Raw genomic sequence first — 24,526 nt, forward strand, 5'->3', positions numbered from 1 at the left:
TACATACAGATGGAAGCCTCCAAGGTCGGGATTGCTATGCAAACTCTCTTTTACGAAGTTATATGAAAAATCCGTGGTCACCGATCTTGAAGTAGCACTTTGAGTTATCAACCCTAGTAAACATAGATCATGCTTACATAATTAAGCTGAAACATGAGTAAAAGTATGATTAGGATCATAGTTACACTTATTCTACATTTATCCTTAAAAATCTCTTGAAGGACATAACTAATATCCGGAATCCTAATTCATAACAGTGAGTGGGACCCCATTTAAAATTTATATACAAATAGTATAACCGATGATCAATTCAAAGATCAACACTTGCACAACCAATTCATAAGAGAAATGCAACCAATTTATAAGAGAGATGCCCAATAGAGTTCCACTTTTGTGTGAAAATCCAATTGTTCCAAAATCTCCATTAAAAAAACTCGTTTTCATTGCCTTAGTAAAGGATTTAATCTTAATTTTGACCCAAAAAAGAAAAAGAATTTAATCTCTATTTCTTTAGAAATTTTCGAATCGAAATGGATAAAAATAGATGCAAAACAAAAAATAATCATATATTTACCCATTCAAACTGCCAATTAATATTCTTTCATTTTTCAACGCGGCATATAAACAAATACCAAATCAAATCATGAAAAAAAACATAATAGATATGATTTAATCAAATTCATAACAACACTAAATCAACATCGTAGAAATCATGAAAGTTTTAACCACGACTCTAAAACCACATATAAAGCGGAAATTCGAGATCTCGAGTTTTTTAATTTTCCCAACAATACAAGTGGAAATCAATTGAATATAAAACAGACACACCTCGATCCATGATAAAAAATAAAAAAAAAACTCAATGGAGATGAAGATTTGAAGAGAAATATTTTTGCTCTTCAGCGGCGGTCATAGATATGTTTTCCTCTCTTTGCTTTCAAAGTCCAATATTTATAGGCAAAGGAATGACTAGTTCCTAGTAACCCTAATCATGATGTTGATGTTATATTTGGGCCTCCCAATGGGCCTCACTTAGTCTATAGATACATTTAAAGTGAGAGGCTTGTCTTTGGCCTGTAAAAATGCAACTTCCACATTTAGGATCACGCTCCAATTCAACCCTAATTTTTCTTCACTATCAACTTTACTCTCTCAAAGATAGTCATGTCTCTTGTACAGTAAAATCAATCCGTTATATAAGGGTGCGTTTGGTACGTGGGACGGGACGGGACGGAACGGGACGAGGCGTTCCGTCCCGCGTTTGGTGCGCCAAAAATGGGTGGAACGGGCTGTTCCACGGGACAGATTTTGGGTGTTTTTGCGTCCCACCTGCCCCCCCTGGAACGGGTTTGTTCCACGTCTGTGGAACACAATGTTTTACCATTTTAAGACAAATATACCCCATGTCTTTTTCAAAAATTACACCTTCGTTCCGTCCCGTCCCGTCCCGTTCCGTCCCGTCCCGTTCCGTCCCGTCTGCGTACCAAACGCACCCTAATGGAACCGAAACTACACCAATGTGAAATCCAACTTTGAATGACTATGCTACATCATTGTGTCTTTGTGTGTTTATGTCACTACAAGAAAACATGGCTTAGGTGGCGACAGACATTCGTCACATAAACAAGAAAATTCATCACATTTGACTATATGTGACGAAATTCTAGCATCACAATTTTCGTCACATATACATAGTCATCTATAGTCCGTGTGACGAATTTTAAATTTGCCACATATTTTTAGTATGCGTGATGCCACTTGTGTCACTTAGTGCCAATATGTGTGACATAGTATGCGTCATGCAACATTATGTGACCTATGTTTGCGTCTTGTATCAAATTTATATGTGATGCTTTTGTCATCACCCAATATGATGCCATAATGATTTAGTTGCACTTAGCGACGCTGAAATCGTCACATATTCCTTTGCTATGTGGCACAACTTAAGTCACATATGTTTAAAACAAATGCCTATTTAGGAATAATATTGACAAATTAATTGTTTTTTTCCTGCTTCGTAATCTAGAATTGCAGTTCATAACAATTATAGGTAATACTTCACATTTTCATTAATCAATTTAAGCACATAAGTCGAATACATTCACCAGGTGTACGTTCCAAAAATTAAAGTCATGGTAACCTATCTCAAAAGAGAAGTCTAAAACAGCTTAGTGCTAACAAAAGATAGCTCCAGGTACTAACAAAATAGAAGCCTACGCTAGAATAATGAAGGGCACTAACACTTATAGACAGCTTTGGTACTAACAAAAAAGAAGTCTAAGACACATTTAGGTGCTAACAAAAGAGGTATACCATGTGGAAACTTGAAACTAACAACAAAAGACATAATATCGAAATCAGTCCTCTTCCAAATCATGTTCTTCTAGCTCAGGATAAGTATTTTCACCCTCTGAAATATCACCATCTGATTTCGTAAAGTTGTTGTTGGTCTTCCCTTGACTTGTAGCAAAAAAAGCCTTGATTTTTATGAACATATTTTCATCAACATTCTGTAAATCCAATCAAGCTTTTAATTGTTCATTCTCCTTTTGCAATATGAGGAAACCATCTGATAGAAGCTTGATCTGAGATCTTGTATCAGCTAACTCAGAATTTGAAGCCATAGAAGAACCACAACCATAGGTATCCATTCGAGGAAAAACACCTACACCATTAACAGATTTTCCCTTCTTCCCAAGGTTTTCAACCATGATTCCAAACTCATCATCCACACATGTACGAAATCTAATGGAGTACCCTCAGGTGCTTCTTCGGTCAGCTTCTCCCTTAGTGGCTCATGAATAACTTACATATTTGTCTTGAGCAACATCATTGATCCACTTGCCGTTCTTATCTTTGTGGAGAGCTCCCCAATTGTCAATCACAGATAATGGATCTTCTTTCTGCTCAATAATGAAGAAACATGCATGAGATTGCATAATGAATTATTACAAGTACTTTAATTACATTACCATGTGAGCCTTCCTAGCATGTTTGATGAATGGCCTTACTCCTCCCTTGTGATGATACTTTTGTTTCTTCCTATTATCAGAATTTTTCTTTGAAAGCTCCTACATTAATTACACATGTGGTACATGACAAGCAAAAGAAAAGTTAGTATTGTAGACATGTACAATTTGAAAAGCTCCTACCTCCCAGACTTGTAATATATATTCATGTGTTTGAGTTGTACATGCATATTCATTCAAATTTAACAAAATACTACTATCTAACATCTTTTCCAATCAGTTAGATTCTAATTTCCATAAACATTATATAATACATGTAAAAGCACCTATTTATTAAATAAGCTGGTAACATTTAATAGATTATCACAGCTTTATATTAGAAAAGATTGGATAGGATACATACCAAAAAGTGGGTGGTAGAGTAAACATTATCGCATAACTAGTCCCAATGACTCTTTGGTCTCCCATTCCATATCTGATCGTTCGGCAGCTTAGCTCGTCCTCTTGCAGGTGTTCCACTTGACAAGTAATACTTATTCAACCGGTGCCTAAACACATAGTACAACTTCGCCATTTTCTTATCAACGTATTCAATAATCTTTGGATGGGATAGGTCCACCACAAATAATACCTATTGTTAAACATAAAATATACGAGTGAGTGCTTGAAATTATTATGAATAAATTGAATTAAAATCAAACTTACAAGCAACTTATCCCGCAATGTCCTCTTTTCTTGAGGTGAGACCTTCATCCATTTCTCGTAGCAAACTGGTGAATGAGTCTGAACAATATTCCCTATCTCAGTAGTAAAAAACCTGATACAAGCAAATCACTTGGAATTTGAAGTTTGAAATCAAAGATGACCAACATCTTCTTCCCACCATTGGCCTCCAAAATATCATGGAGGCCTTTCCCACATGACTTTTTATGTGTCATCTTTTTGGCAGTGAAGTCAAAATCTGTCTCTATAAATTAAAAAAAAAAAAAAATATATATATATCTTATCAATGTTATAACTTGTTTAAAACAACATTAATAAGAAGAATTAAATTAACTGTAATTAGCCTTTCTCAAATACCTAAGTTCATGTTTGTTGGCTCTTCAAGTGAAGGAGCATGTGGTGGAGGAGATGGTGGTGGCGGTGGAGGAGGTGGTGTGGTGGTGGTGGAGGTAGAGGTAGGGCAACCCTGACCCGTTTCACCCTTTTTCCTCGTTGCATAGAAGTCATCTAGTAAATTGGAAAAGGAAAAATAATAATAGACTAGCATCTTAAATAATTATCATTATAAGCATATCGAAAACTCTCATTGCACAATCTCAAGCTGAAACTTTCTTATTTAGAAGTGCTTTCCCTTTATAACTAGTTAACGTTTGTATATTGGTTGTTATTATATTTTCTCCAACTAAGTGTAGTGGAGTGTTTCTTTTCATTATTGTATCTCAGGTGGCACAGCTCCTCATGGACCTCACTCTGTCCGAGCTCTCCTTCCTTCTTTCCTATTAATAGGCGTGTAGTATTGTAATGATAATCAAGCATGAATATACAAAGTATTTAGACAAAAACTACTCAAGTATTCAAATACTCTAGTAGCAAATTCAACGATTTATCCATCTATCATAATTCATATCCATATTGAAATTCAACGAATGTAGATGAACATCTTCAATTAAGTGAAAAAAAATAAAATAAAAAGAAAAAAAGATCAAGCATGCCATTAAGTATTCACACCAATATTGAAAACCCTAATTTAGAAATATACATCAACATCGTCCTAAAATTTAATTAAAAACTAGAAATGGAAAAAATCTTCCACCTCAATAACATGAGCGGGATTTCCATAGCCGAGGTTTCTCCAATATCTCGAAAACCCAATACATAAAATAAGAAAATTTTCAAAATTTTCACGATTAAGAAAAAATTCTAAGAGAGAAATAAAAAAATGCAGTAATTTCAAGAGAGAGAGAGAGATTTGAGTACCTTTGGATAAGAAATTGGGAGAACGAATAGCTGAGATACTAAGTCGTCTTAGGTCAAAAGAGAGTAGAGTGTGATAGCAAGCAGCGGAGGTATGGGGAAGACGAAAGAGCGATGGTACTCGCCGCCACCAGCAGTCAGTTGGCAAATTTGAGAAAGGTGATCGTCGGCTAAGAGAGGAAGTGGAGTGAGAGCAGAACATATGAATTCTAACGAGTTGGGGCTTTTGGATTTTATTTACTTTTATGTTTTTTTTTCTTTTTTTCTTTGCCTTCAGTAAAGGAAAGGTGATGATTTGCCTTTCCTCACAGGAACCCAGGTGGCCTTATCTTATGTTTTGTGAAGAAAGCAAAATTTTCGTCATCCAATATAATTCATTGGGCGGTAAAATTTGCCACCTAAAAATTTGTGAGGAGTTTAAGACTTTTATGTGATGAACAACATTTAAAAAAAAAATTATGTATCCCACATAAGGAGGAAAATAACCAAAAAAAAAAAAAAAGGTTAACCTCAGTTTACTATCCCGAAGTTTTTTTTTTTTTGACCCAGTCTGGTACCTAAAGTCATAATTCTGGGACACTTTCATACATCTGTTAAGTTTCCCATCAGAATCTCATTAACTGATGACATGGCGCCCATGTGGACAATGACTGAGCGCCACACATCAATATGGGGCCCATGTGGATGTTAAAAAAATAAAAAATTTAAAAAAAAAATTGGACCCACCCGTCTCTTATCTTAATAAAAAATCGAAATATCATATCGTCATCCATCAGATATTCTATAAAAACATGGGTTATAGGAAAAATAGTAATAATTCAAACTAGCCTCAGTAAGCATGCTATCTCACAAAACGTTTCATAAAACGTAATCATCAAATCATGCTTTTCATGTATGCATTTCTACTATTAAAACATGCATTTTAGAAGGGGTCCACTCACAGTACTTAGCCGCCGAAGAGCCACGCAAACTAACGAACAAGAAAACGTCACCAATAATTGCCCCTAAGCACATAAAGGGTCCAATTAATAAAACTCTATTTTAACAATTGAATTTGGGAAAACAGACGTTGGAAACGGATTCAGAACGTCGAGTTACTCTAAGAAGGGTCCCGGACGAAAACCCGAAAAGTCAACCCTAAAGTCAACGTTAACCGGGGGTCAACGGTCAAATTAGGTCTAACGGGTTTTAGGCTTGAAATATGAATTAAGGTTTAGGTTAAATAGGATTATGATCTATTGGGTTTTGGAATTCTAAGGTTTTTGGGTTAGAAGGGTTTAGAGTGAAGAAATGTGGTTTGGGCCTAAGCCCAAACACACACACACACCACAAACAAACACACACACACACACACATGGGCTGCACATGCAGGGCACAGCCCACACAACACACACACACACAAAGGCCGGCCCTAAGGCCTTATTAAAGGGCTGGGCTTAGAGCCCCTTAACCAAAAACCGGCCCAAGGCCTTTGGGTTTTTAAAAACAAATAAACAAAAACAAAAAGGATGCGGGCTGGGGTTTTGGGCTAAGATATAACGGGCTTAAGGCCCATGGGGTTTTCTAAAGGGCCTGAGAGGCCTGGTTTTGTCGAAGAAGAATGCCGGAGATTCGGCCGGAAAACCACCCAACTTTAAACGGCTATAACTTTGTCACTACTCAACGAAATCAAGCGAGACAAAAACAAAAGTTGTAGCCCTTGAAGAGAAGAAGAGAATGGTATCTCACACGACGTATAAATTGCCGTGGTTTGGCCGGCAAATGCCTCGAAATCTGTCGGACTCGCCGGAAACTGGGTAAGATTCAAATGGATATAACGTCTTCAATACTCAACGAAATTGGGTGAAACAAAAAGGAAAGTTGTAGTACTCAGGGAGACGAAGAGATTGATACCTTGCACGCAGGCCAACTCATCGTGGTTTGGCCGGAAATTCTCTCGAAAGTCGCCGGAGGCGTAGGGGGAGACTTGGGTGTTCTCTGGGTGTCCCGGAGCTTCGCCGAGACGGGGGAGAGAGAAAAGAAAGTTCCAGAGGTGATGGTGGTGTCGTAGCTAGGTAGTTGTGGTGGTGGGTGTGTGTGGGTTTAATGATGAGGATGGAAGAGTGAGGTTGAGAGAGAGAGGGAGACAGAGAAAGAAGAGGGCTGAGAGAGATGGAAGAGTGACGGGAATGGGGGACACAAAAATAGAAGGTGGGCCATTTGGCACACCAATTAAGAATTAAAAACCATTTTTAAATAAAATGAGGGTGAGGTGTTACAGACCACATCTTGTTGTACTCCAAAAAATTAGGCGAAGTTTGCTAACTTCGCTGAGATTGACCATTTTTGTTCTGCAAGATACGAATGCTTGATCTGACTTGTATCCTTAGAGATTCCTACAATCTATGGATTGACATGCGCTACAAGTAATCACACTCTTAGGAGAACACAATGTCTAATCCCATATATCCTCTTAAATTCCCTTGATTCGGATTCTATAAGCTAAATGGTCTATCCCCCAACTAGTATAAATACTTTCATCTAGGGCATGTCCTTGGTAATGCTTCCGTAAACCTACTGCTTGAGTCTCAATATTGCTTACTAACTTGACTGTTGGAGAGCTTTCGACCTGTACCATACTAATACCTCAGATTGACTGTGATTGTTTGTTTTCTTACGGGTAGCCGGACTCGCACACCTTTCTACATCCGCGGTGGTGCGCATATTTTGTTCCAACACGATGGTTGGATTAGGTATTTTGTCATTTTAACCAGCACGATGACAAAAAATGATATTGTTTTGTCACTTAGTACTATAGTTGAGTGATACTTCTCCTCACTTATAATTGAAAGATCTTTGGTTAAATTCTAGTAAATGATGAGGTCGATACCAATTTATTTCCCCACCTTTTAATGTAAATGTATTATTGTATAAAACAAATATAGCATTTCAATTAAAATTTATTTTTATTCAGTATTTAAACTAAAAGCTCCCTTTGCATATTTGGTATTTTGATTCGGACAAGTACAAGAGGCCCCTCGATTTCTCGCATATTTCATTTTCAGTTTTAGGTTTTACTTGGTGTAGTTCATTACTAATAGTGTACTTTTGGGTGAAATCAAAATAGGGAAATGCTAAGGAGACTATTTCAGGGACTCTTCAAGAACTTTCCGTCAACTCATGTTTTTGCACAATTCTCGTACCAACTTTATAAAACATTATGCCAAAAACAAGAGATGACGGAGAGTCCATGGAGAGTCTCACTTTAAGAGTAGTGATATTCACACAGCTCTTTTTCACCTTTTACACACTTTTGTTAATTTTTGTTCATTGGTCTTCTTCAATTCATTTTATTCGATATCTGAAAATTGAGAGGAGTGTGTGAGAGGTATAAATGGATATGTGGATGGTACCATCCTAAATTAAAAGAAAAAGTTCATTAACACATTAATAAGAAAGAAGTTCAAAGTCGATCCTAGTAGCGTTGACTTGTAACTAAATAGGACCAAGCCTAGTAGCCTAGAAAAAGCTCATGCTCAAATTGAGTCTTCGTGCAGGACAAAGGAAAAAGAATGTTATACTTTGCTAAGGTTTAGCACTCATAAATGAAGCCTCTAATTGTGTAAGTATTTCAAAATACAACTACCACCAAAATTCTAATAGTCAATAATCATTAGCTAAATTGTAGTAAAGGGCAATTTAGGAACAAACAAAGACAATTATTGTAATTAGTTGACTCTTTAAAGTCAAAAGACTAATCAAATTTCAATCTTAACCCCGACTTTTATGAGAATTGGATCTTTTCCAAGGATGTTAATCAAGTTTTCTACAAGAAATTGAAGAAGAAGAAATGAAAAACTCAAAACCATAAAATCAAAATTTCAATCTTAAGCCTTGAATTCCCGCAGCGAAAACGGCAACATTAAGTATCAACGCCATACTTATGCTCAGATACTACTCGAACAGTAAGAATTAACATCGTTATTATCATCAGTATCACAACGTTCATATCGATCATAAGATGTAGAGCTATTTTTTAGCAAGCAAATCAAACGAAAGCGAAGTATTTAAGACTGGAATCCTAAAGTAGTGAAGCGAAGAGATGCAGTAGCTGCCGCAATGGTTCTAACACGACAAGAAATGCAGCAGCACAAGTGAAGAGCAGAAGCGCATCATTAGCAACAATGGTTCTAACCACGAAGCTAATCACAGTAGGCGTAAGTGATGTGAAGAAACTCAGCAGTAACGACAGTGATGCTAGTGACGATAAGAAACAGAGCAGCATGAGCGAAGAGAACAAACACAGCTATGGAGGCGGTGATCCAACTAGTAAATGAAGAAGAGGATACATGAGGATATGTGCGATCATGAGTACTACAACTATTCTTACCAATGGCCGAATCCAAGGGATCTTCGCAGTTAATTGGGCATCAGAAGTAGTTGTATTGCCTGTAGCATGATCAGGAGGTGCATCATCTGTAGAATGAATAGAGTAATTGGAAGCAGCTGACGGAGGAGAAGGCAGCACACGATCATTTTCCACTACTTGATTATCGGGACCATGTCTGCTGTTGTTGTCCGAAGTTGGCCTAGTAGTGAGAAGTAACTCAACAGCAACAACAGTGATAGTAGCGACGAGAAGAATCAGAGCAACATGAGTGAAGGGAACAAACGGAGCTATGGAGGCGGGCCAGGCGGCAATCCAACTCGGAAATAAAAAAATGGCCAACACGAGGATCTGCCTGATCACTGTAACAAATGGCAGAATCCGAGGGCTGTCAGAAGTTAAGTGTGCATCATCAGTAGTAGTATTGCCTGTAGCATGATCAGGAGGTACATCATCTGTAGAATTAATTGAGTAATTGGAAGCAGATAGCGATGGCGATGGGGAAGGCTGCACATGATCATTTCCCACTACTTGATCATCTGGACCGTGTCTGCTGCTGTTGTTGTTGGAAATAGGACTAGTAGCATTTGGCGGAGGACTAGTGATCAAGGGGCTGCTGGGTGAGGTTGCATTAACATTGGTACTCATCTGCAGTGCAGGGAGGACAAGCACATGGAGCTTGAGTCCCATGGCACAATGGCCCAGCCTCCCACATATGAAGTACCTGTTTCCTGCTTCCCTCAATGGAATCACCGTCTCCCCATCGTTGTGCATCTCCAGTGGGTCTACTGTGTGACACAAATCATAGTCCGTCTTCGTCACTTCCAGTACATCGTGCACCGGAGTGTACCTGAATACTGCCCACATCACCACCATCACCCTCACATGATCAAACATTAATTATTTCAAATATGTAGATTAGTTCACAACTTAATTAATTCCAATATCCATCCAGACACCCAACTGACTAAACAAATTCACGAACAGCCCTATAATCCATTAGTCAACCTCTCAGTATTAGCTAATAACAGATTTGCTTGTATGCTAAGCTTCATTGTTTTAGTCGCAGCACCGCGTTTTCTTATTTTGATTAAATTGGTCTTAATCCACCTTACCCCTATCAATCATACATGCTATATGCCCTGTCTCAACTGATCCGTTCAGGCTTAAAAGAGAGCCTAAAATTAAAGAAAGTTATAGAGAAAAAGAAAAGAAAAACCTAATCAGTTGTTCATCTCTAGTTAATTAAGTAATATGATTGCACTGATCAACCTAAGCCCAGCAGTCCTATTCATGGATTTCAACTAAACTGTTACCAAATGCATAATACAAGATTGGGTTAATCAAATCAATTAAGAAAGACGGAGAAATCAATCACCAATTAATGGATGAATTGAAGCTAATTAATTAACAAAAAGGATAATCAAATGCCATACCGAGAGAGTCGCCCACACGGAAAGCGGTGCGAGTAGCCCATGCTCGGAGGTTGGAGGAGAGATCCCAACCGGAGGCTCCGCCAACAGAGTGGTTGGTGTTGGTTGCAGCAGCGGTCGCCATAGTACTAGCAGAGACGCCGCAGCGGAATAACATTGATGAGAACATCACCGCCACCACAATGATCTCCTTCATTCCCTGCATTTTGCGATCTTGAAAAACGAGCATGCATGCATGCATTTTCTAATTAGTTAATCGATCAAAGATTTGATACATCACAATTTTCCACAATTCAAGAAAAGGACGGCGAGAAAATTTCTGCCATTTTCTCGGGAAAATGCACAAACACTAGGTAAACACACGATCATGAAAGGAAAGAAACACGAAATTAGCAAGAACAAACAGCGATCCAAGGTCAATGCAAGTCAAAAGGAAGTACGTAGCAGATTAATTATCTACAAACATGTGTGTGTATATATATTTATATATGATTAAAATTAATACTTACTTGTAGTTCTTGATTTCTTGAGTTCGTAAGAAGAAGATCGAAACGAAGACGATAGATCAAGGAGGAAGACGAGAAATCTGTGTAATGAATGAGAGGAGAAAGTAGTGAAATAATGGAGAAGCGAATTGAAACGACGAATTGGTGGAATGGAATGGATCGGAGAAGTTAGCTAAGCGCAGTTCGAGTAGTGTATATAGTCGGTTCTTCCGCAGCTGCAGCCACCTTTTGGTTATAGAGAGAGAAGGTAGTTAGAGAGAGAGAGAGAGAGAGAGAGAGAGAGAGAGCGTGGCACAGTATTTCTCGTTAGAATTCTGTTTAAGAAATCCGCCGATGAGCAGATATGGTGCGTGCGCAACAAGACCAAAGCATTTACCAATCATCACCTAAACCTTCTACATTAATCATTAAATTTTAATTTTTGTATTTTAAAAATCTAACGGTTAATATATTCGAAGTATAGAGTACCATAGAAAGTGCCACTATTATAAATTTTAGTTTCCATGAAAGAGAATATTTAACAATTAAATGTGTTTTAATAGACCCCAAACAACTACTTGAGCAAACTATGTTTTTTTTGTGAAAGCGAGCGTGCCACACGACCGAGCGTAGTCGGGTAAGTAGAATAGATGTGGTGATGGCAGTATCGAATGCACTGTAGACTTCTACACCTGAGTGACTACGATTGAGGAAGGAACACCTATCGGACTCTAGAACCTGAAGACAACGTTGCTTAATTCACTACGAAGTTCATAATCTTCTACATCAAGTTCGACAGCTTCAACTATATTCCTAAGAATATAACTGTGTCGAATCAGTATCATGTTGTATGGGCAAAAATACTTAAAGAAAATTAGTGTCTTTATGGTGAACATGGTTAGGCCATCTGAATGTCGAACTATGAAGTGCACCTGGAATTAACCAATCATAGAACACCTCACCTATTTGGGAAGCTAATGAAGTGACCTCTTTAGGCGAAAAAATTGAAAACTCTTCGCCCATGAGATTTGGATAGATAACCAACTAGATGTAGCGTTAATCCAAACTGAAGATGCTCCTAAATTGCTTGATTCTATGGCTCCATGTGTTGTTAATCCAAATTGAAGATATCGTCGATTGCCAACACAATGTTGTTTATCCAAACTGAAGGTGTGCTGACGAGAGGGTTAGGATAATTAGTATTTTTCTCAAGGTTGTGAGAATGGTTTCACATAGAGCACGAGTTTTTGCATAAAGCGTTTTGAGTTGTTTCTTGAGCTGAAATGGGTCCTCATGTTGCAGAACCCTTATATTATAAAAATGGGTTTCGTTATAACCGAGTCTGCCAAGGTAGAGTTCTGATAGGACTATGCCTACACGGCATTCACCTAGATATCCTCTCTTTATCCCTTTAATAGCTTCTTTAATCAAAACCCAATTTTTATCTGGTCTCGAATTTTTTTGACTTAAACTAAGATTCTAAACTTAGCCCCTTTGTGCACTTAATTCATTTTTATCTGATCAAACATAGGTCTTGATCCTTAGAATAATGCAAATCTTATCAAAACATATCCTAATTCTTACCAATCTTAATTCAACTAGGACTGGACTGAGCCACGATTGGACCTGATAACTTAACAATCCTACTTCCATTAGGACTTGATCTAATCAATGCTCTTCTGAGCTAGAAGCCCACTAGTCTAAGGAATCACTATTGGGCTGAGAATCTTGACATTTCAACTCGGGTTATTGTAACAACCCGTCCCAAATAATTTTACGAATTTCAGAACAGAAGGGCATTTTGGTAAATTCATTGGGATGGATTAGAAATTTTCAATTGAGTTGCTTTTGGGTCTTATTGTGTATGCCTGGTGGGGCCCATTTGCTTTGGTTTTGTCTTATCGGCCCACTTTCCTTTCTTCTTCCTCCTTCCTGTGTGTAACTCTCCCTCACTCTCTTTCTACCCATCACTTTTTCTCTTTCTCTCAAGCACTTCCCGAACCCTCTATCTCATCTACAACTCATCCTCTTCCTCATCTCAATCTTAACAACAACAACAACCCTTCAAAGTTTCGTAAAGACCTTGAAACCCCAGGCTTGAAGTCGTGTACCCCAACAGTGACTAAGGTACTGTTCATTGTCTTCCCCGACGAGTCACGATGGAGGAAACCACCTCGGAGAGTTTTCCCAGTTTCCAACATATACCCGTGGCTTTCAGGCCACTTTCCGGCCACCTCTCGACCTCTCACTGGTGCGTTTGTTAGTGGTGCTTCCGTCCACCCTTGTTTGCACGGCTCTTCGCCAACAGTGTAAGGTGAGTGGACCCCTTCCAAAATGCATGTTTTACTATTAGAAATGCATACATGAAAAGTATGATTTAATGGCTACGTTTTATGAAGCATTTATGAGTAAATTAGATTCACACTTTATGATATATTATGCTTTATCGACTTTACATTCTTTGTGGTAGATATGATTGTTGACTATATACCTACTTATAAGCGTGGTTTTACGATATGACGTTTAGTTACTGAGCTCCGATATGACGTTTTAGTTACTGAGCTTCGATTTGAGATATATATATATATATATATATATATATATATATTAGAAATATTATGTTAATGTTTTTATGTGCTTATTTAGTGGATATCGAATGTCCTGCCTATGGGTGAATGAAATCATTAATTGGATTTGTTCGGGTGATGTAGGGCTTACGGGCGAATGATACTGCCTATGAGCGAAGATACTTATATTGGCTTCGACCGGACGTGTGGGTGGCTTCGACCGGGTGTGTGTAGGTTGACACGCCCCGACCCTGATTTTCTCCGTACACCAGGGTAGGCACATGCTGGCAGACACCCGAAGGTGACGCAAGCCATTTAGGATGCATGAGAATTAAAAATACAAATAAGATAATAGGAATTTAATTATAAATATTATGCAAGTGAGGAACATGTTCAGAGCATACGACTAACTAGAACACTAAATGAAATAATATAAAATTGAATGAATAAAAGAATGGGTCATACGCCGAGAGGACTCGAAGATGCCGATGCGGAAGTGCCTTGACGCCGGAATTGTACGCTTCGATTCTAAGTCCTGAAGGGGGCGCAAAACAAACATGAGTGGACCAGAGCTTATATACATATAATAGAAACAATTATCAACATACTAACCCCCAAGTTTTATGAAAACAATAGCGTAATAGATAATAGATTTTTCCGAAAACCCTAGCATGCCATAAAACATCTCATAAAAGATATCTCGTGTATAGTGCTAACTAGTGGTATCAGTATCAGTAACAGTATCAGAACCCTTCATTTGCCAAACAGGCACATCTATCACTTGCCAAACAAGCATAATAGTATCATTTGCCAAACAAGCCTATCAATATCAATTGCCAAACAAGCATATTCGTATCAATTGCCAAACAGGCAGATCCATATCAATTGCCAAACATGCATATCCATATCAATTGCCAAACATGTATATAGTGACCATTAGGTGACACACCCCGACCGAGATCAAGGCATGTTGGCCGTCACGTGAGAGTGATGTAGCCATATGCACAGTGCGGAAGCAATAGAGATGAGAAATATACGAATAATTAAAAACCAAATTACTAGAGTGCACTACAAAATAGGAAGTGATAGGAGTTAGTTACAAAAGTAAGCACTCCTAATCAGAGCATAATAAGTCTAGGTGCAGTCCAGTAGGACAAGTACTAGTTTTACAGTACCAGGAATGTCCTACTATTTTTTAGATAGGTTAGAACTGTCGACGTCCTCAAGCCACCAACAACAAGCTTACTTAAAACCTGGAGGGACGCAAAACAGAAAATGTGAGTGGGCAAAAACAAATGTTTTACAAAACCATTTCATTTAACAACATATCTAACCCCTCGCTGTAAAACATGTATAATTTTTGCCAGAATCAAGATATAAGCATATACATAAATATATATGAAATCATATCAATTCAATTCATACTTCACATAATCATATTCAAATGTATGCCATGCCAAGATATAATAGAGTAAGCAATTCAGGTAAGAATAATTTCATAGAAATATAACATGTGAGTCGGAACCCCTATGGTAGTCTGTACGGCTGAATTTATAGCTCAAAAGTCACTCTAGCCGAAGTCACTACAATGACCTATACGGCAACATACTGCACAAGAGTCGGAACCAAACAAAAAGGTCTATACGACAATAATGGGTGTAATACAATCATGCTCAATACTACTCTCACATAATAGTTGAGCGATAAATCGCTAGTCACCTACGAGTCAGAACCATAAATAAGGTCTGTACGACAAGACTGTGCACCTAAATTTGATCCAATATGAGCATATGGTGCAGGAGGTGACATAATAAACAGGCATGTGCCATAACTATGGCTAAATCACAATCACCCTAAGTGCAGTTTTATGAGCTCAACATTATTCAATCACATATCACATCATCGATGATTCACATAACCAAACACAACTTACCTGAGCTTACCTGAGCGTCCACATCACCACATTTAGATATATATAAAGCCTTACATACCAATCATGTATGAATTATAAACTTATATGCATGGCATTTATGGCATATTATTATTTAAACACATATTTCTGGGAAAATATCAAGTATATAAATATTTACTGAAATCCAAAAGCCCACTCACTGGTAAGTCGAAGGGTCATAGCCCCTGAGTTGCCCTTAGATACGCTCGTCCTCGGGATAAGTCTCACCTATATGCGAATTAACTATAAAAACATTATTTTAAAGCACATAGGCAAAACTAGCTAATAACTTCTCATACAAAGCTCAAAATGGGTATATGAATATACCACAGTGACCTACACAACCTCAGGATCATCCCCAAATTTTCAGATAAATTTTTTGACCCCTTACGCACCGCCACGCGTCGGCGAGTGCACGGCAAGACGCGCAGGCCACGCGTAGGGAATCCTGACGAATTCCCTAACTGCCGTTAGGAATATTCCCCGGCATATTCCGTTAAAACCCAACGGTAACCGTCCAACTAACTGACGGCGTTAGCATATTCCGTCAAAACTGACGGAATATTCCCCTTTCTTCTCCGGTGAGTCGCCGGTTTCTGGGTAAAACTTTAAAACCACTATTCTCCTTCGTTGCTTCACCATTTTTCATGAAATTGGTACCAAAATGAAGCTAATAACATGTAGAATCACGTTATACAAGTTTCAAGGCTTAAATTCTAGTAGATTTTCCCCGAGAAAGGTCAATAGCTTGGCTTACCTAGAAACACGTCAATCTCAGTCATCCGACATCCAAATCCTTCCAACGAAGTACCCCGAGACTCGTGAGGACCTCCTTAAGCTTCCTATGTCCTTAGAATTCCCTGAAACACAAGGTTTTACGTGTGCATGAACAATGCACAAAATCGGGGTTAGGGTTTCTCGGGTTTTCGAAGCATTCACGTCCAAACAAGGGTACCAACATACTCAGGAGGTTACAATGAGCAAGAACCTTACCTTTAAAGCTTCGATCCATGCCTGAAAGGGGGAGTTCGAAGCTTGTCCGTACGAAAGAGGAAAGAGAGAGAGAGAAAGTCCGAGAGATGAGAGAGAGGGCACGGGAAGGAGAGAGAAGGTAGGTGGGTATGTGTGGTCCAAAAGCCACCAATCACAACTAAGAGAACACTTAGTTCTAATTGGGTCCAATAATAGAGGAATATAGCTAATTGGTCCACACTCTTAAGTCTAAACCACAACATCCATAATAATTCTCAACGTCCAAGGGTATTTAGGTAATTTCACGTCGTCGATAAATAAATAATACACAACTCCAGGACGGGCTGTGACACTAGGTATGCACAAAACGTTGAACATAATCTTTCTAAAACATAGGTACACATATCTTAAAAGCATCTTCATAGTATAAAGTCATTCATAATCTATATTATAAAGAAGTGTTATAAAAACATGTTCTAATAGTATATCGTCATCCATCAAATATCCTACAAAGAACATGGGTTCGATAGAAAATATGGTATTCCAAAATAAGCTCAATATAGCATGATAACCAATTTCTCATAAAACGTTCACAAAACGTATTCAGCAAATCATGCTTTTCATGTATGCATTTATACTATTAAAATATGCATTTTAGAAGGGGTCCATTCACAGTACTTTGCCGTCGAAAAGCCACACAACCTAGCGAAGAAGGAAACACCATAGATAATTGCCCCTAAGCACATAAAAGGTACATTTAGTCAAACTCTAATCAAACAAATTAATTTGGGAAAACGGATGTCGGAAACGGATTCAGGACGTTGAATTACCCTAAGAAGGGTCCTGGGTAAATTTCATAAAAAGCAACACATAATATTCCCTGACAAAATATTCCTTAATGGAATATTCCCTAACGGAATATTCCCCATAAAGGGTATGGGCCGGTTAGGGTTTAGGGTTTGAAAGGTTAAAGGGTTTAGTAGAGACTTGGGTTAGGGTTAAAGGTAAGGTTAATGGTTAGGGCTTAAAGGGGTTTTGGGTCAAAGGGCCTAAAGGAGTGGGTTTGGGTTCCAAAGCCCAAAGGCTTCAAGGCTGCCCCAAAAGGGCTGGCCTTAAAGGGCTCTAAGTTCACGGGCCAAAGGCCCTATTTGAATGGCCCAAGGGCCTTTGGGTTTTAAAAAGGAAATAAACAATTAAATAAATAAAGATAAAATAATTGGGTTAGGCTTGGGTAATCCGGCCCAAGGCCTAGACTTAAAAGGATTTGGGTTTGAGGTTTTAGCGGGCCAAGGCCCGATGTTGGTTACGGCCCAAAGGGCCTGAGTTTAGTGGGTCACCAGACCTCAAGAAGAAGAAGGCCGAATTTCGGCTAGAAAATTGGACAAACTTTAAACGTTAATAACTTTGTCAATACTCAACGAAATTGAGTGATTCAAAAATGAAAATCATAGTTCTCGACGAGACGAAGAGAATGGTACCTTTCATGACGCTAACTCGCTGTGGTTTGGCCGAAAAATACCTCGAAAGCCTAAGAGGTCGCCGAAAATTGGGTAAGAGTCAAATGGATATAACTTATTCAATACTCAACGAAATTGGGTGATTCAAAAATGAAAGTTGTAGTACTTAGTGAGACAAAGAGATTGATACCTTGCATGCCAGCCAACTCATCGTGGTTTGGCTAGAAATTTCCTCGAAAGGGGAAGTGCTTGCCGAAAAACTGGGAAAACTCCCCGAGTTGTTTTCACGTCCAAACCTTCACCAAAAACCACTTTTTAGCAACCACTAAGCCTTCTAGACTACTAGGGAGAAGGATGGAAGAATAGTTTGACTTACCTTCGCTAGAAATCACTTGCACAATGACTGTGTACAATGTCAAAGAGAGAGAGAGAGAGAGAGAAAGAGAGAGAGAGACCGGAGAGGTGAGGTATAGAAGGAAGGGTCCGAGTGATGATGATGGTGTGATCATGGCGATGGCTGCCTGCATGTATGTATGTATGTGTGTGTGTGTGAGTTCGGAGAAGAAAGAATGAGAGAGTTGCAGAGAGTTGAGAGGGAGAGTTAAGGGAGAGTGAGAACTGAATAAGAGAAAGAGAGCTCGGGGGAGCACAGAGAGGAGAGAGACCGGGGGACACAAAAACAAGTTAGGCCCCCTGGGCACACCTATTAAGGCCCTAAAAACAATTTTTAAATAAAAAACCCAAAAATGCTTTTGAAATCAGGGGTGGGGTGTAACATAGATGGCTTCGGCCGGAAGATATTTATATTGGCTTCGGCCGGGAGATGTAGTGGCTTCAGTCCGAAGATATTTATATTGGATTCGGGCGGGTGATGTAGTGGCTTCGGTCGATTATGATAATACTACTAAGTACATTATATATGATATATGTTTTATGAAAGGTTTTATGGCATGTTAGGGTTTTCGGAAAAACCTATTACTTATTATGCTATACAAGTTTTCTAAACCTGGGGGTTAGTACGTTAAAGATTAATTGTTTTAGTATTACTTATATATCAACTTGGTCCACTCATGTTTTGTTTTGCGCCCCCTCAAGACTTAGAATCGAGGCGTACAATCTCGGTGTCAAGGCCCTCCCGCATCGACATCTTCGAGTCCTCTTGGTGTAGGACCCATCCCTTTGTTCATTCAATTTTATATTATCCTTTATTTGTGTCTTGGATTAGTTGTATACTCTGAACACGTTCCATAAATGCATATTCATTATGGTTAAATTTACGAGTTTTTATTTATGTCGATTAATTGTTCATAGTTCTCATGCATGTTAGTATGGCTTCGTCACCTTCGGGTGTTGGCCAGCACGTGCCTACCCTGGTGTTTAGAGAATATCAGGGTCGGGCATGTCAGTTATCCTTTCTTGACCCAAACCTTGTATTTTAGGCCCAAACATTGCCTCATTACTTTTGAAATCCTCAACCACGGACCTGGCCTGAGGGTTTTGAAGAAACGAATATTCTTCAACTCCTTACACTAGTTTGCAATAAATTTCCCAATCCTGGTTTGCATGCTAACCTTGCCTTGACTGACCATCCACATTACTTCTGCCATGCGTCAAATTTTCATAGTGACTATCCAAATTCAGCCGTTCATAAACCACACTCTCCCACACAACCTAACTATCGAAAAATCTTGTCTTAATAGCCGTCAGCTCTCAAGTTGAATTCGTTGGCATGAAAACTGGCTCACGTTGTTTCAATTCTCCCAACCGTAATGATTGAAAAACACACCCAAACATTTTTCGTTGTTCTCTAAAACTTGAAATCTAGAATCTCTTTACAACCTCACCCATATAAAATCCAAACTTTTATTTTATTTTCCCTTTCAAAGCCCAAAAACTTCGAAATTTTAAATTCTAAGAATTCTTCAGCTTTTTCAACCTGCAATCTTTTCTTTTTCACAATGGTACACGCTCAATCTTGTTGTGTTTGGCTCATATACTTATGAGTTGGTAACAATTTTGTAAGTGTAACTTTGTGATTGCTACAAGTAAATGGCAGCAGCCATTTGTGACTTTGTGTTTTGGAAGCAAGAACAGGTCTTGACTTTGTGAGATTGCATGCAATTGTACATTTTTTTTTCTTTTCTATGCATTAAATGGCAGGTGGAGTAAAGGGTTGCACTCTATAGGCTAAGTATAGTAATGGGTGTCGAATATGCCATGTGAACCCAAGACTTTTTGGTCTTGGTGGTTGGCATAATTGCTAGTGTATGCCTATAAGTGAAGGCAGCACTCTTGCATTGGGATATGCTTGGAAAGTGGGAGGGTAAGCATCAGAGAAGCATCAAAGGGGGAGAGCATTCGGCTCTCACATGGGGAAGGTTGAACATGGGTTGAGAGAAAATCAAGAGAGCTAGAGTGAAAAGATCTTCTAGTGAAAGAACTTTTGGGGTAGAGTGAAGTTCTTGGGAAAATTCTGTGAGTGGGTGTACAAGGGACCCGTGATTGGGTTATGTCGATTTAACTCATATGTAACTTGTTCTGTCATTCTCATAGTGAAGAGCAATATCTCTCCGAGGACGTAGGTAGGTTTTTGTTGAACCTTATAAATTTCTCGGTGTCTGTATTTCTTGTATTTTTATTGTGAGTTGTGATTTGGTGAGGTTGTAATTTAAATCTTGGCTTCGCACTAACCGAACGGGCCAACAATTGGCATAAGAGCATCGTAGGGGGCTTTGGTTCGTTGGAGGTCCAGATTTGTTGTTCACCATGGAATTTTTTGTTCAGCAGTTTAATGGGAGAGGCGGTTTTACTCTTGGCAGGTGAGAGTAATGGCAGCCTGAAAAAATGGAAGACGTGTTCAGGGATGCTTAGATCAACAACAACAACAAAGCCTTTTCCCACTAAGTGGGGTCGGCTATATGAATCCTAGAACGCCATTGCGCTCGGTTTTGTGTCATGTCCTCCGTTAGATCCAAGTACTCTAAGTCTTTTCTTAGAGTCTCTTCCAAAGTTGTCCTAGGTCTTCCTCTACCCCTTCGGCCCTGAACCTCTGTCCCGTAGTCACATCTTCGAACCGGAGCGTCAGTCGGCCTTCTTTGCACATGTTCAAAATCACCGAAGCTGATTTTCTCTCATATTTCCTACAATTTCGGCTACTCCTACTTTACCTCGGATATCCTCATTCCCAATCTTATCCTTTCTCGTGTGTCCACACATCCCACGAAGCATCCTCATCTCCGCTACACCCATTTTGTGTACGTGTTGATGCTTCACCACCCAACATTCTGTGCCATACAACATCGCTAGCCTTATTGCCGTCCTATAAAATTTTCCCTTGAGCTTCAGTGGCCTACGACGGTCACACAACACGCCGGATGCACTCTTTCCATCCAGCTCGTATTCTATGGTTGAGATCTCCATCTAATTCTCCGTTCTCTTGCAAGATAGATCCTAGGTAGCGAAAACGATCGCTTTTTGTGATCTTTGCTAGATTGCTCCGGTCATTAGTGTGGATAAGTATATAAATGGATAGAGATAGGAAAGCAAACACAAGATGTACGTGGTTCACCCAGATTGGCTACGTCCACGGAATAGAAGAGTTCTCATTAATTGTGAAGGGTTTACACAAGTACATAGGTTCAAGCTCTCATTTAGTGAGTACAAGTGAATGATTTAGTACAAATGACATTAGGAAATATTGTGGGAGAATGATCTCGTAATCACGAAACTTCTAAGTATCGGAGTGTGGTGTCGTCTTGACTTGCCTTATCTATCTCATAGGTAGATGTGGCATCTTCTCTGGAAGTACTCTTCCTCCATCCAGGGGTGGTATCTTTAACTGGTGGAGATGCACAAGGTAATGTATCAATTTCACTTGAAGCTTACTTGTAGTTTCAGGCTTGGTCAAGCGCGATACAAACCAATGTAGTAGGAGTCCCCCAAGTCGCCGAGCTAGGGGGTCTGCTGAAAGAGGTGACAGACAAGGTAAGCAATCAGAGCTCCGACTGATTGTTCACCTTCTCCCCATCTTGCAGCAGCATGAAGGATAAAGAGAAGAAAAATGAGAAGAGATGATATGAGATACTTTTGCTTTGAAGAAGTAACTTTCCACAGGCTTATTCTTGAACTGAGCTGGAGGGTTTTCTGGTTTCCTCCAGAGTATAAGGCCGACTGAAGAATTTGAGGGTCAAAACAAGTCCATCAAATCTAGAGTACGTTCCACCCTGCTGATATGAGATACTTTTGCTTTTGACAGAGTAATGAATGTATCGGCACGTGTGCTGTTACGCTTGTCTCCACATGCTTCCTTGTATCCTTCGCACTTGCCCTATCTGTTCCTCAAGCAGATGCGGAATCTTCCCTGGAAACATAAGATGTTGAAGATGAGTACTCGAGAGCAATGCCAGGTAAGTAATCAGGTAAGGGGTTCCAGGCAGTCAGTTCCTGGCTGGAAGCTTGATTCCAAGTGCTGACTGATTGCTCTCTTTCTCCTTGTCTTGCAGGTAAAAACAAGGCCAAAAGAAAAGACAGGGAAAAAGCATGATATGGGATACTCTTGCTTTTAACCCTAATGATATGAGATATTCTTGCTCTAGTATAGCTTGTTTGCAGAGGTATTATCGGGGGGAAAGAAAGCTGAATATTTCGAAAGGCTTCGTTGGGAGTGCCCTCTCAGATATGATGAAGGGTTGAGCATTTTTGCAGGTCTGCCTGTCCGTTGGGGATGGAGGTCGACATATATAGGAGTCTCCCTAACAACAAGTAGTAATGCTATTCCTTTACCCTGCTTGGTCATAGCACGGTAGTGGGAGCTGCCAGTTTCACATGTTTTAACTCTGTCAGAGCACTTTGAAAAAGTGGTCTGTGGTATCTGGCTCTCGAGATTCGGAGAACGATGCCTCTTCGATTTTTGAGAAAGCAATCATGCTGGGGGTATGACTATCGAGATTCGGAGAGCAGTGTCTCTTCGATTTTTGAGGAAGTAATCATGTTGGGAGTCTGGCTCTCGAGATTCGGAGGGCGGTGCCTCTTCGATTTTGGAGCAAGCAATCTTGTTGGGAGTGTTGTCTCGAATGTGAGTAAAGGTTGGGCATGTTTGCTAGTCTACCTTGCCACGAAGCACAAAGGTTGACACACAGGGACTTTCCAATTATCCAGCAATGGTACTGTTCCTTTACCCTCTCTTCGATTTTGAGAAAGTAGTCATGTTGGGAGTCTGGCTCTCGAGATTCGGAGGACGGTGCCTCTTCGATTTTGGAGCAAGCAATCTTATTGGGAGTGTTTTCTCGAATGTGAGTAAAGGTTGGGCATGTTTGCTAGTCTACCTTGCCACGAAGCACAGAGGTTGACACACAGGGACTTTCCAATTATCCAGCAGTGGTACTGTTCCTTTACAGTTGTGGGTAATAATATGGTAGCTAGACCTTCAAAATTTATGTGTCTAAACTTTTGTTAGTGCTGTTTCTTTGCTATTCTTTTACCTTTCTTGGTCAGAGCGATGTAGTGGGAGCTGCAAGCTTCACGTGCTCAACTTTGGCAGAGAACTTTGGCAAAGTTATTTGTGGTACCCATGAGCTATTGTTGCGTGTGGGAAGTGGGTGATTGAACAGTAAGATTCATGTGCTTTCTACTTCACCAGAAGTCTTCGACAGAATGCCCATAATTTCTGCAAAGCTGAGTGTGCGTGTGACAGGTGCTGACAAGGCTAGAAAAGTAGGTGCCTCTTCGATTTCTGAGATCGGCCCTCGTGGTCTCTGAGCAGCCCAGATTTTGAGAAAACGAGCGCCTCTTCGATTGATTCGGAGAACGATGCCTCATCGATTTTTGAGAAAACAATCATGCTGGGGGTCTGGCTCTCGAGATTCGGGGAGCAGTGTCTCTTCGATTTTTGAGAAAGTAATCATTTTGGGAGTCTGGCTCTCGAGATTCGGAGGGCGGTGCCTCTTCGATTTTGGAGCAAGCAATCTTGTTGGGAGTGTTTTCTCGAATGTGAGTAAAGGTTGGGCATGTTTGCTAGTCTACCTTGCCACGAAGCACAGAGGTTGACACACAGGGACTTTCCAATTATCCAGCAATGGTACTGTTCCTTTACCCTCTCTTCGATTTTTAAGAAAGTAGTCATGTTGGGAGTCTGGCTCTCGAGATTCGGAGGACGGTGCCTCTTCGATTTTGGAGCAAGCAATCTTGTTGGGAGTGTTTTCTCGAATGTGAGTAAAGGTTAGGCATGTTTGCTAGTCTACCTTGCCACGAAGCACAGAGGTTGACACACAGGGACTTTCCAATTATCCAGCAGTGGTACTGTTCCTTTACCCTTGTGGGTAATAATATGGTAGCTAGACCTTCAAAATTT

The 24,526-nt window shown here is 39.6% G+C and overlaps 1 protein-coding gene and 2 long non-coding RNA genes across 7 annotated transcripts in view; all 3 read right to left on the reverse strand.

Moving 5' to 3' along the window:
- Window positions 1-24,526, reverse strand: part of LOC126581898 (uncharacterized) — a 33,733-nt gene extending 9,207 nt beyond the window's left edge. Inside the window, exon 1 of the long non-coding RNA XR_007609192.1 lies at window positions 24,417-24,526. This is a non-coding gene — a long non-coding RNA (uncharacterized LOC126581898). The remainder of the gene's footprint in view (window positions 1-24,416) is intronic.
- LOC126581897 (uncharacterized) lies at window positions 2,045-6,139 on the reverse strand. 4 transcript variants are annotated; one of them, XR_007609190.1, is made up of 6 exons: window positions 5,888-6,139; window positions 4,050-4,199; window positions 3,675-3,786; window positions 3,373-3,600; window positions 2,973-3,071; window positions 2,045-2,903 (listed from the first exon to the last, which is right to left on the reverse strand). It is a non-coding gene; the product is annotated as an uncharacterized LOC126581897 (long non-coding RNA). The 4 variants fall into 4 exon arrangements; XR_007609189.1 differs by having other exon boundaries at window positions 4,050-4,468; window positions 5,888-6,133; XR_007609191.1 differs by lacking the exon at window positions 5,888-6,139 and adding an exon at window positions 4,950-5,881.
- On the reverse strand, window positions 8,825-11,515 carry LOC126581895 (uclacyanin 1-like). Of its 2 annotated transcripts, none has more exons than XM_050245826.1 (3): window positions 11,255-11,515; window positions 10,749-10,944; window positions 8,825-10,169 (listed from the first exon to the last, which is right to left on the reverse strand). In XM_050245826.1, exons 2-3 carry the CDS (start codon window positions 10,939-10,941, stop codon window positions 9,232-9,234), a joined length of 1,131 nt encoding a protein of 376 aa, XP_050101783.1. In that variant the 5' UTR covers window positions 10,942-10,944; window positions 11,255-11,515; the 3' UTR covers window positions 8,825-9,231. The 2 variants fall into 2 exon arrangements, with proteins under 2 accessions (XP_050101783.1, XP_050101782.1); XM_050245825.1 differs by having other exon boundaries at window positions 10,749-10,958.

The sequence above is a fragment of the Malus sylvestris genome, chromosome 9 (assembly GCF_916048215.2).
Source record: "Malus sylvestris chromosome 9, drMalSylv7.2, whole genome shotgun sequence".
NCBI lineage: Eukaryota > Viridiplantae > Streptophyta > Magnoliopsida > Rosales > Rosaceae > Malus > Malus sylvestris.

What these genes read in the sequence shown, in the direction of transcription:
- LOC126581895 (XM_050245825.1), bottom strand. Translation starts at nt 10,950, where the DNA reads ATGCAGGGAATGAAGGAGATCATTGTGGTGGCGGTGATGTTCTCATCA. An exon ending in CCGTGTGGGCGACTCTCTCG is followed by an intron (nt 10,170 to 10,748) that starts GTATGGCATTTG and finishes TGATGTGGGCAG; the next exon opens with TATTCAGGTACACTCCGGTG.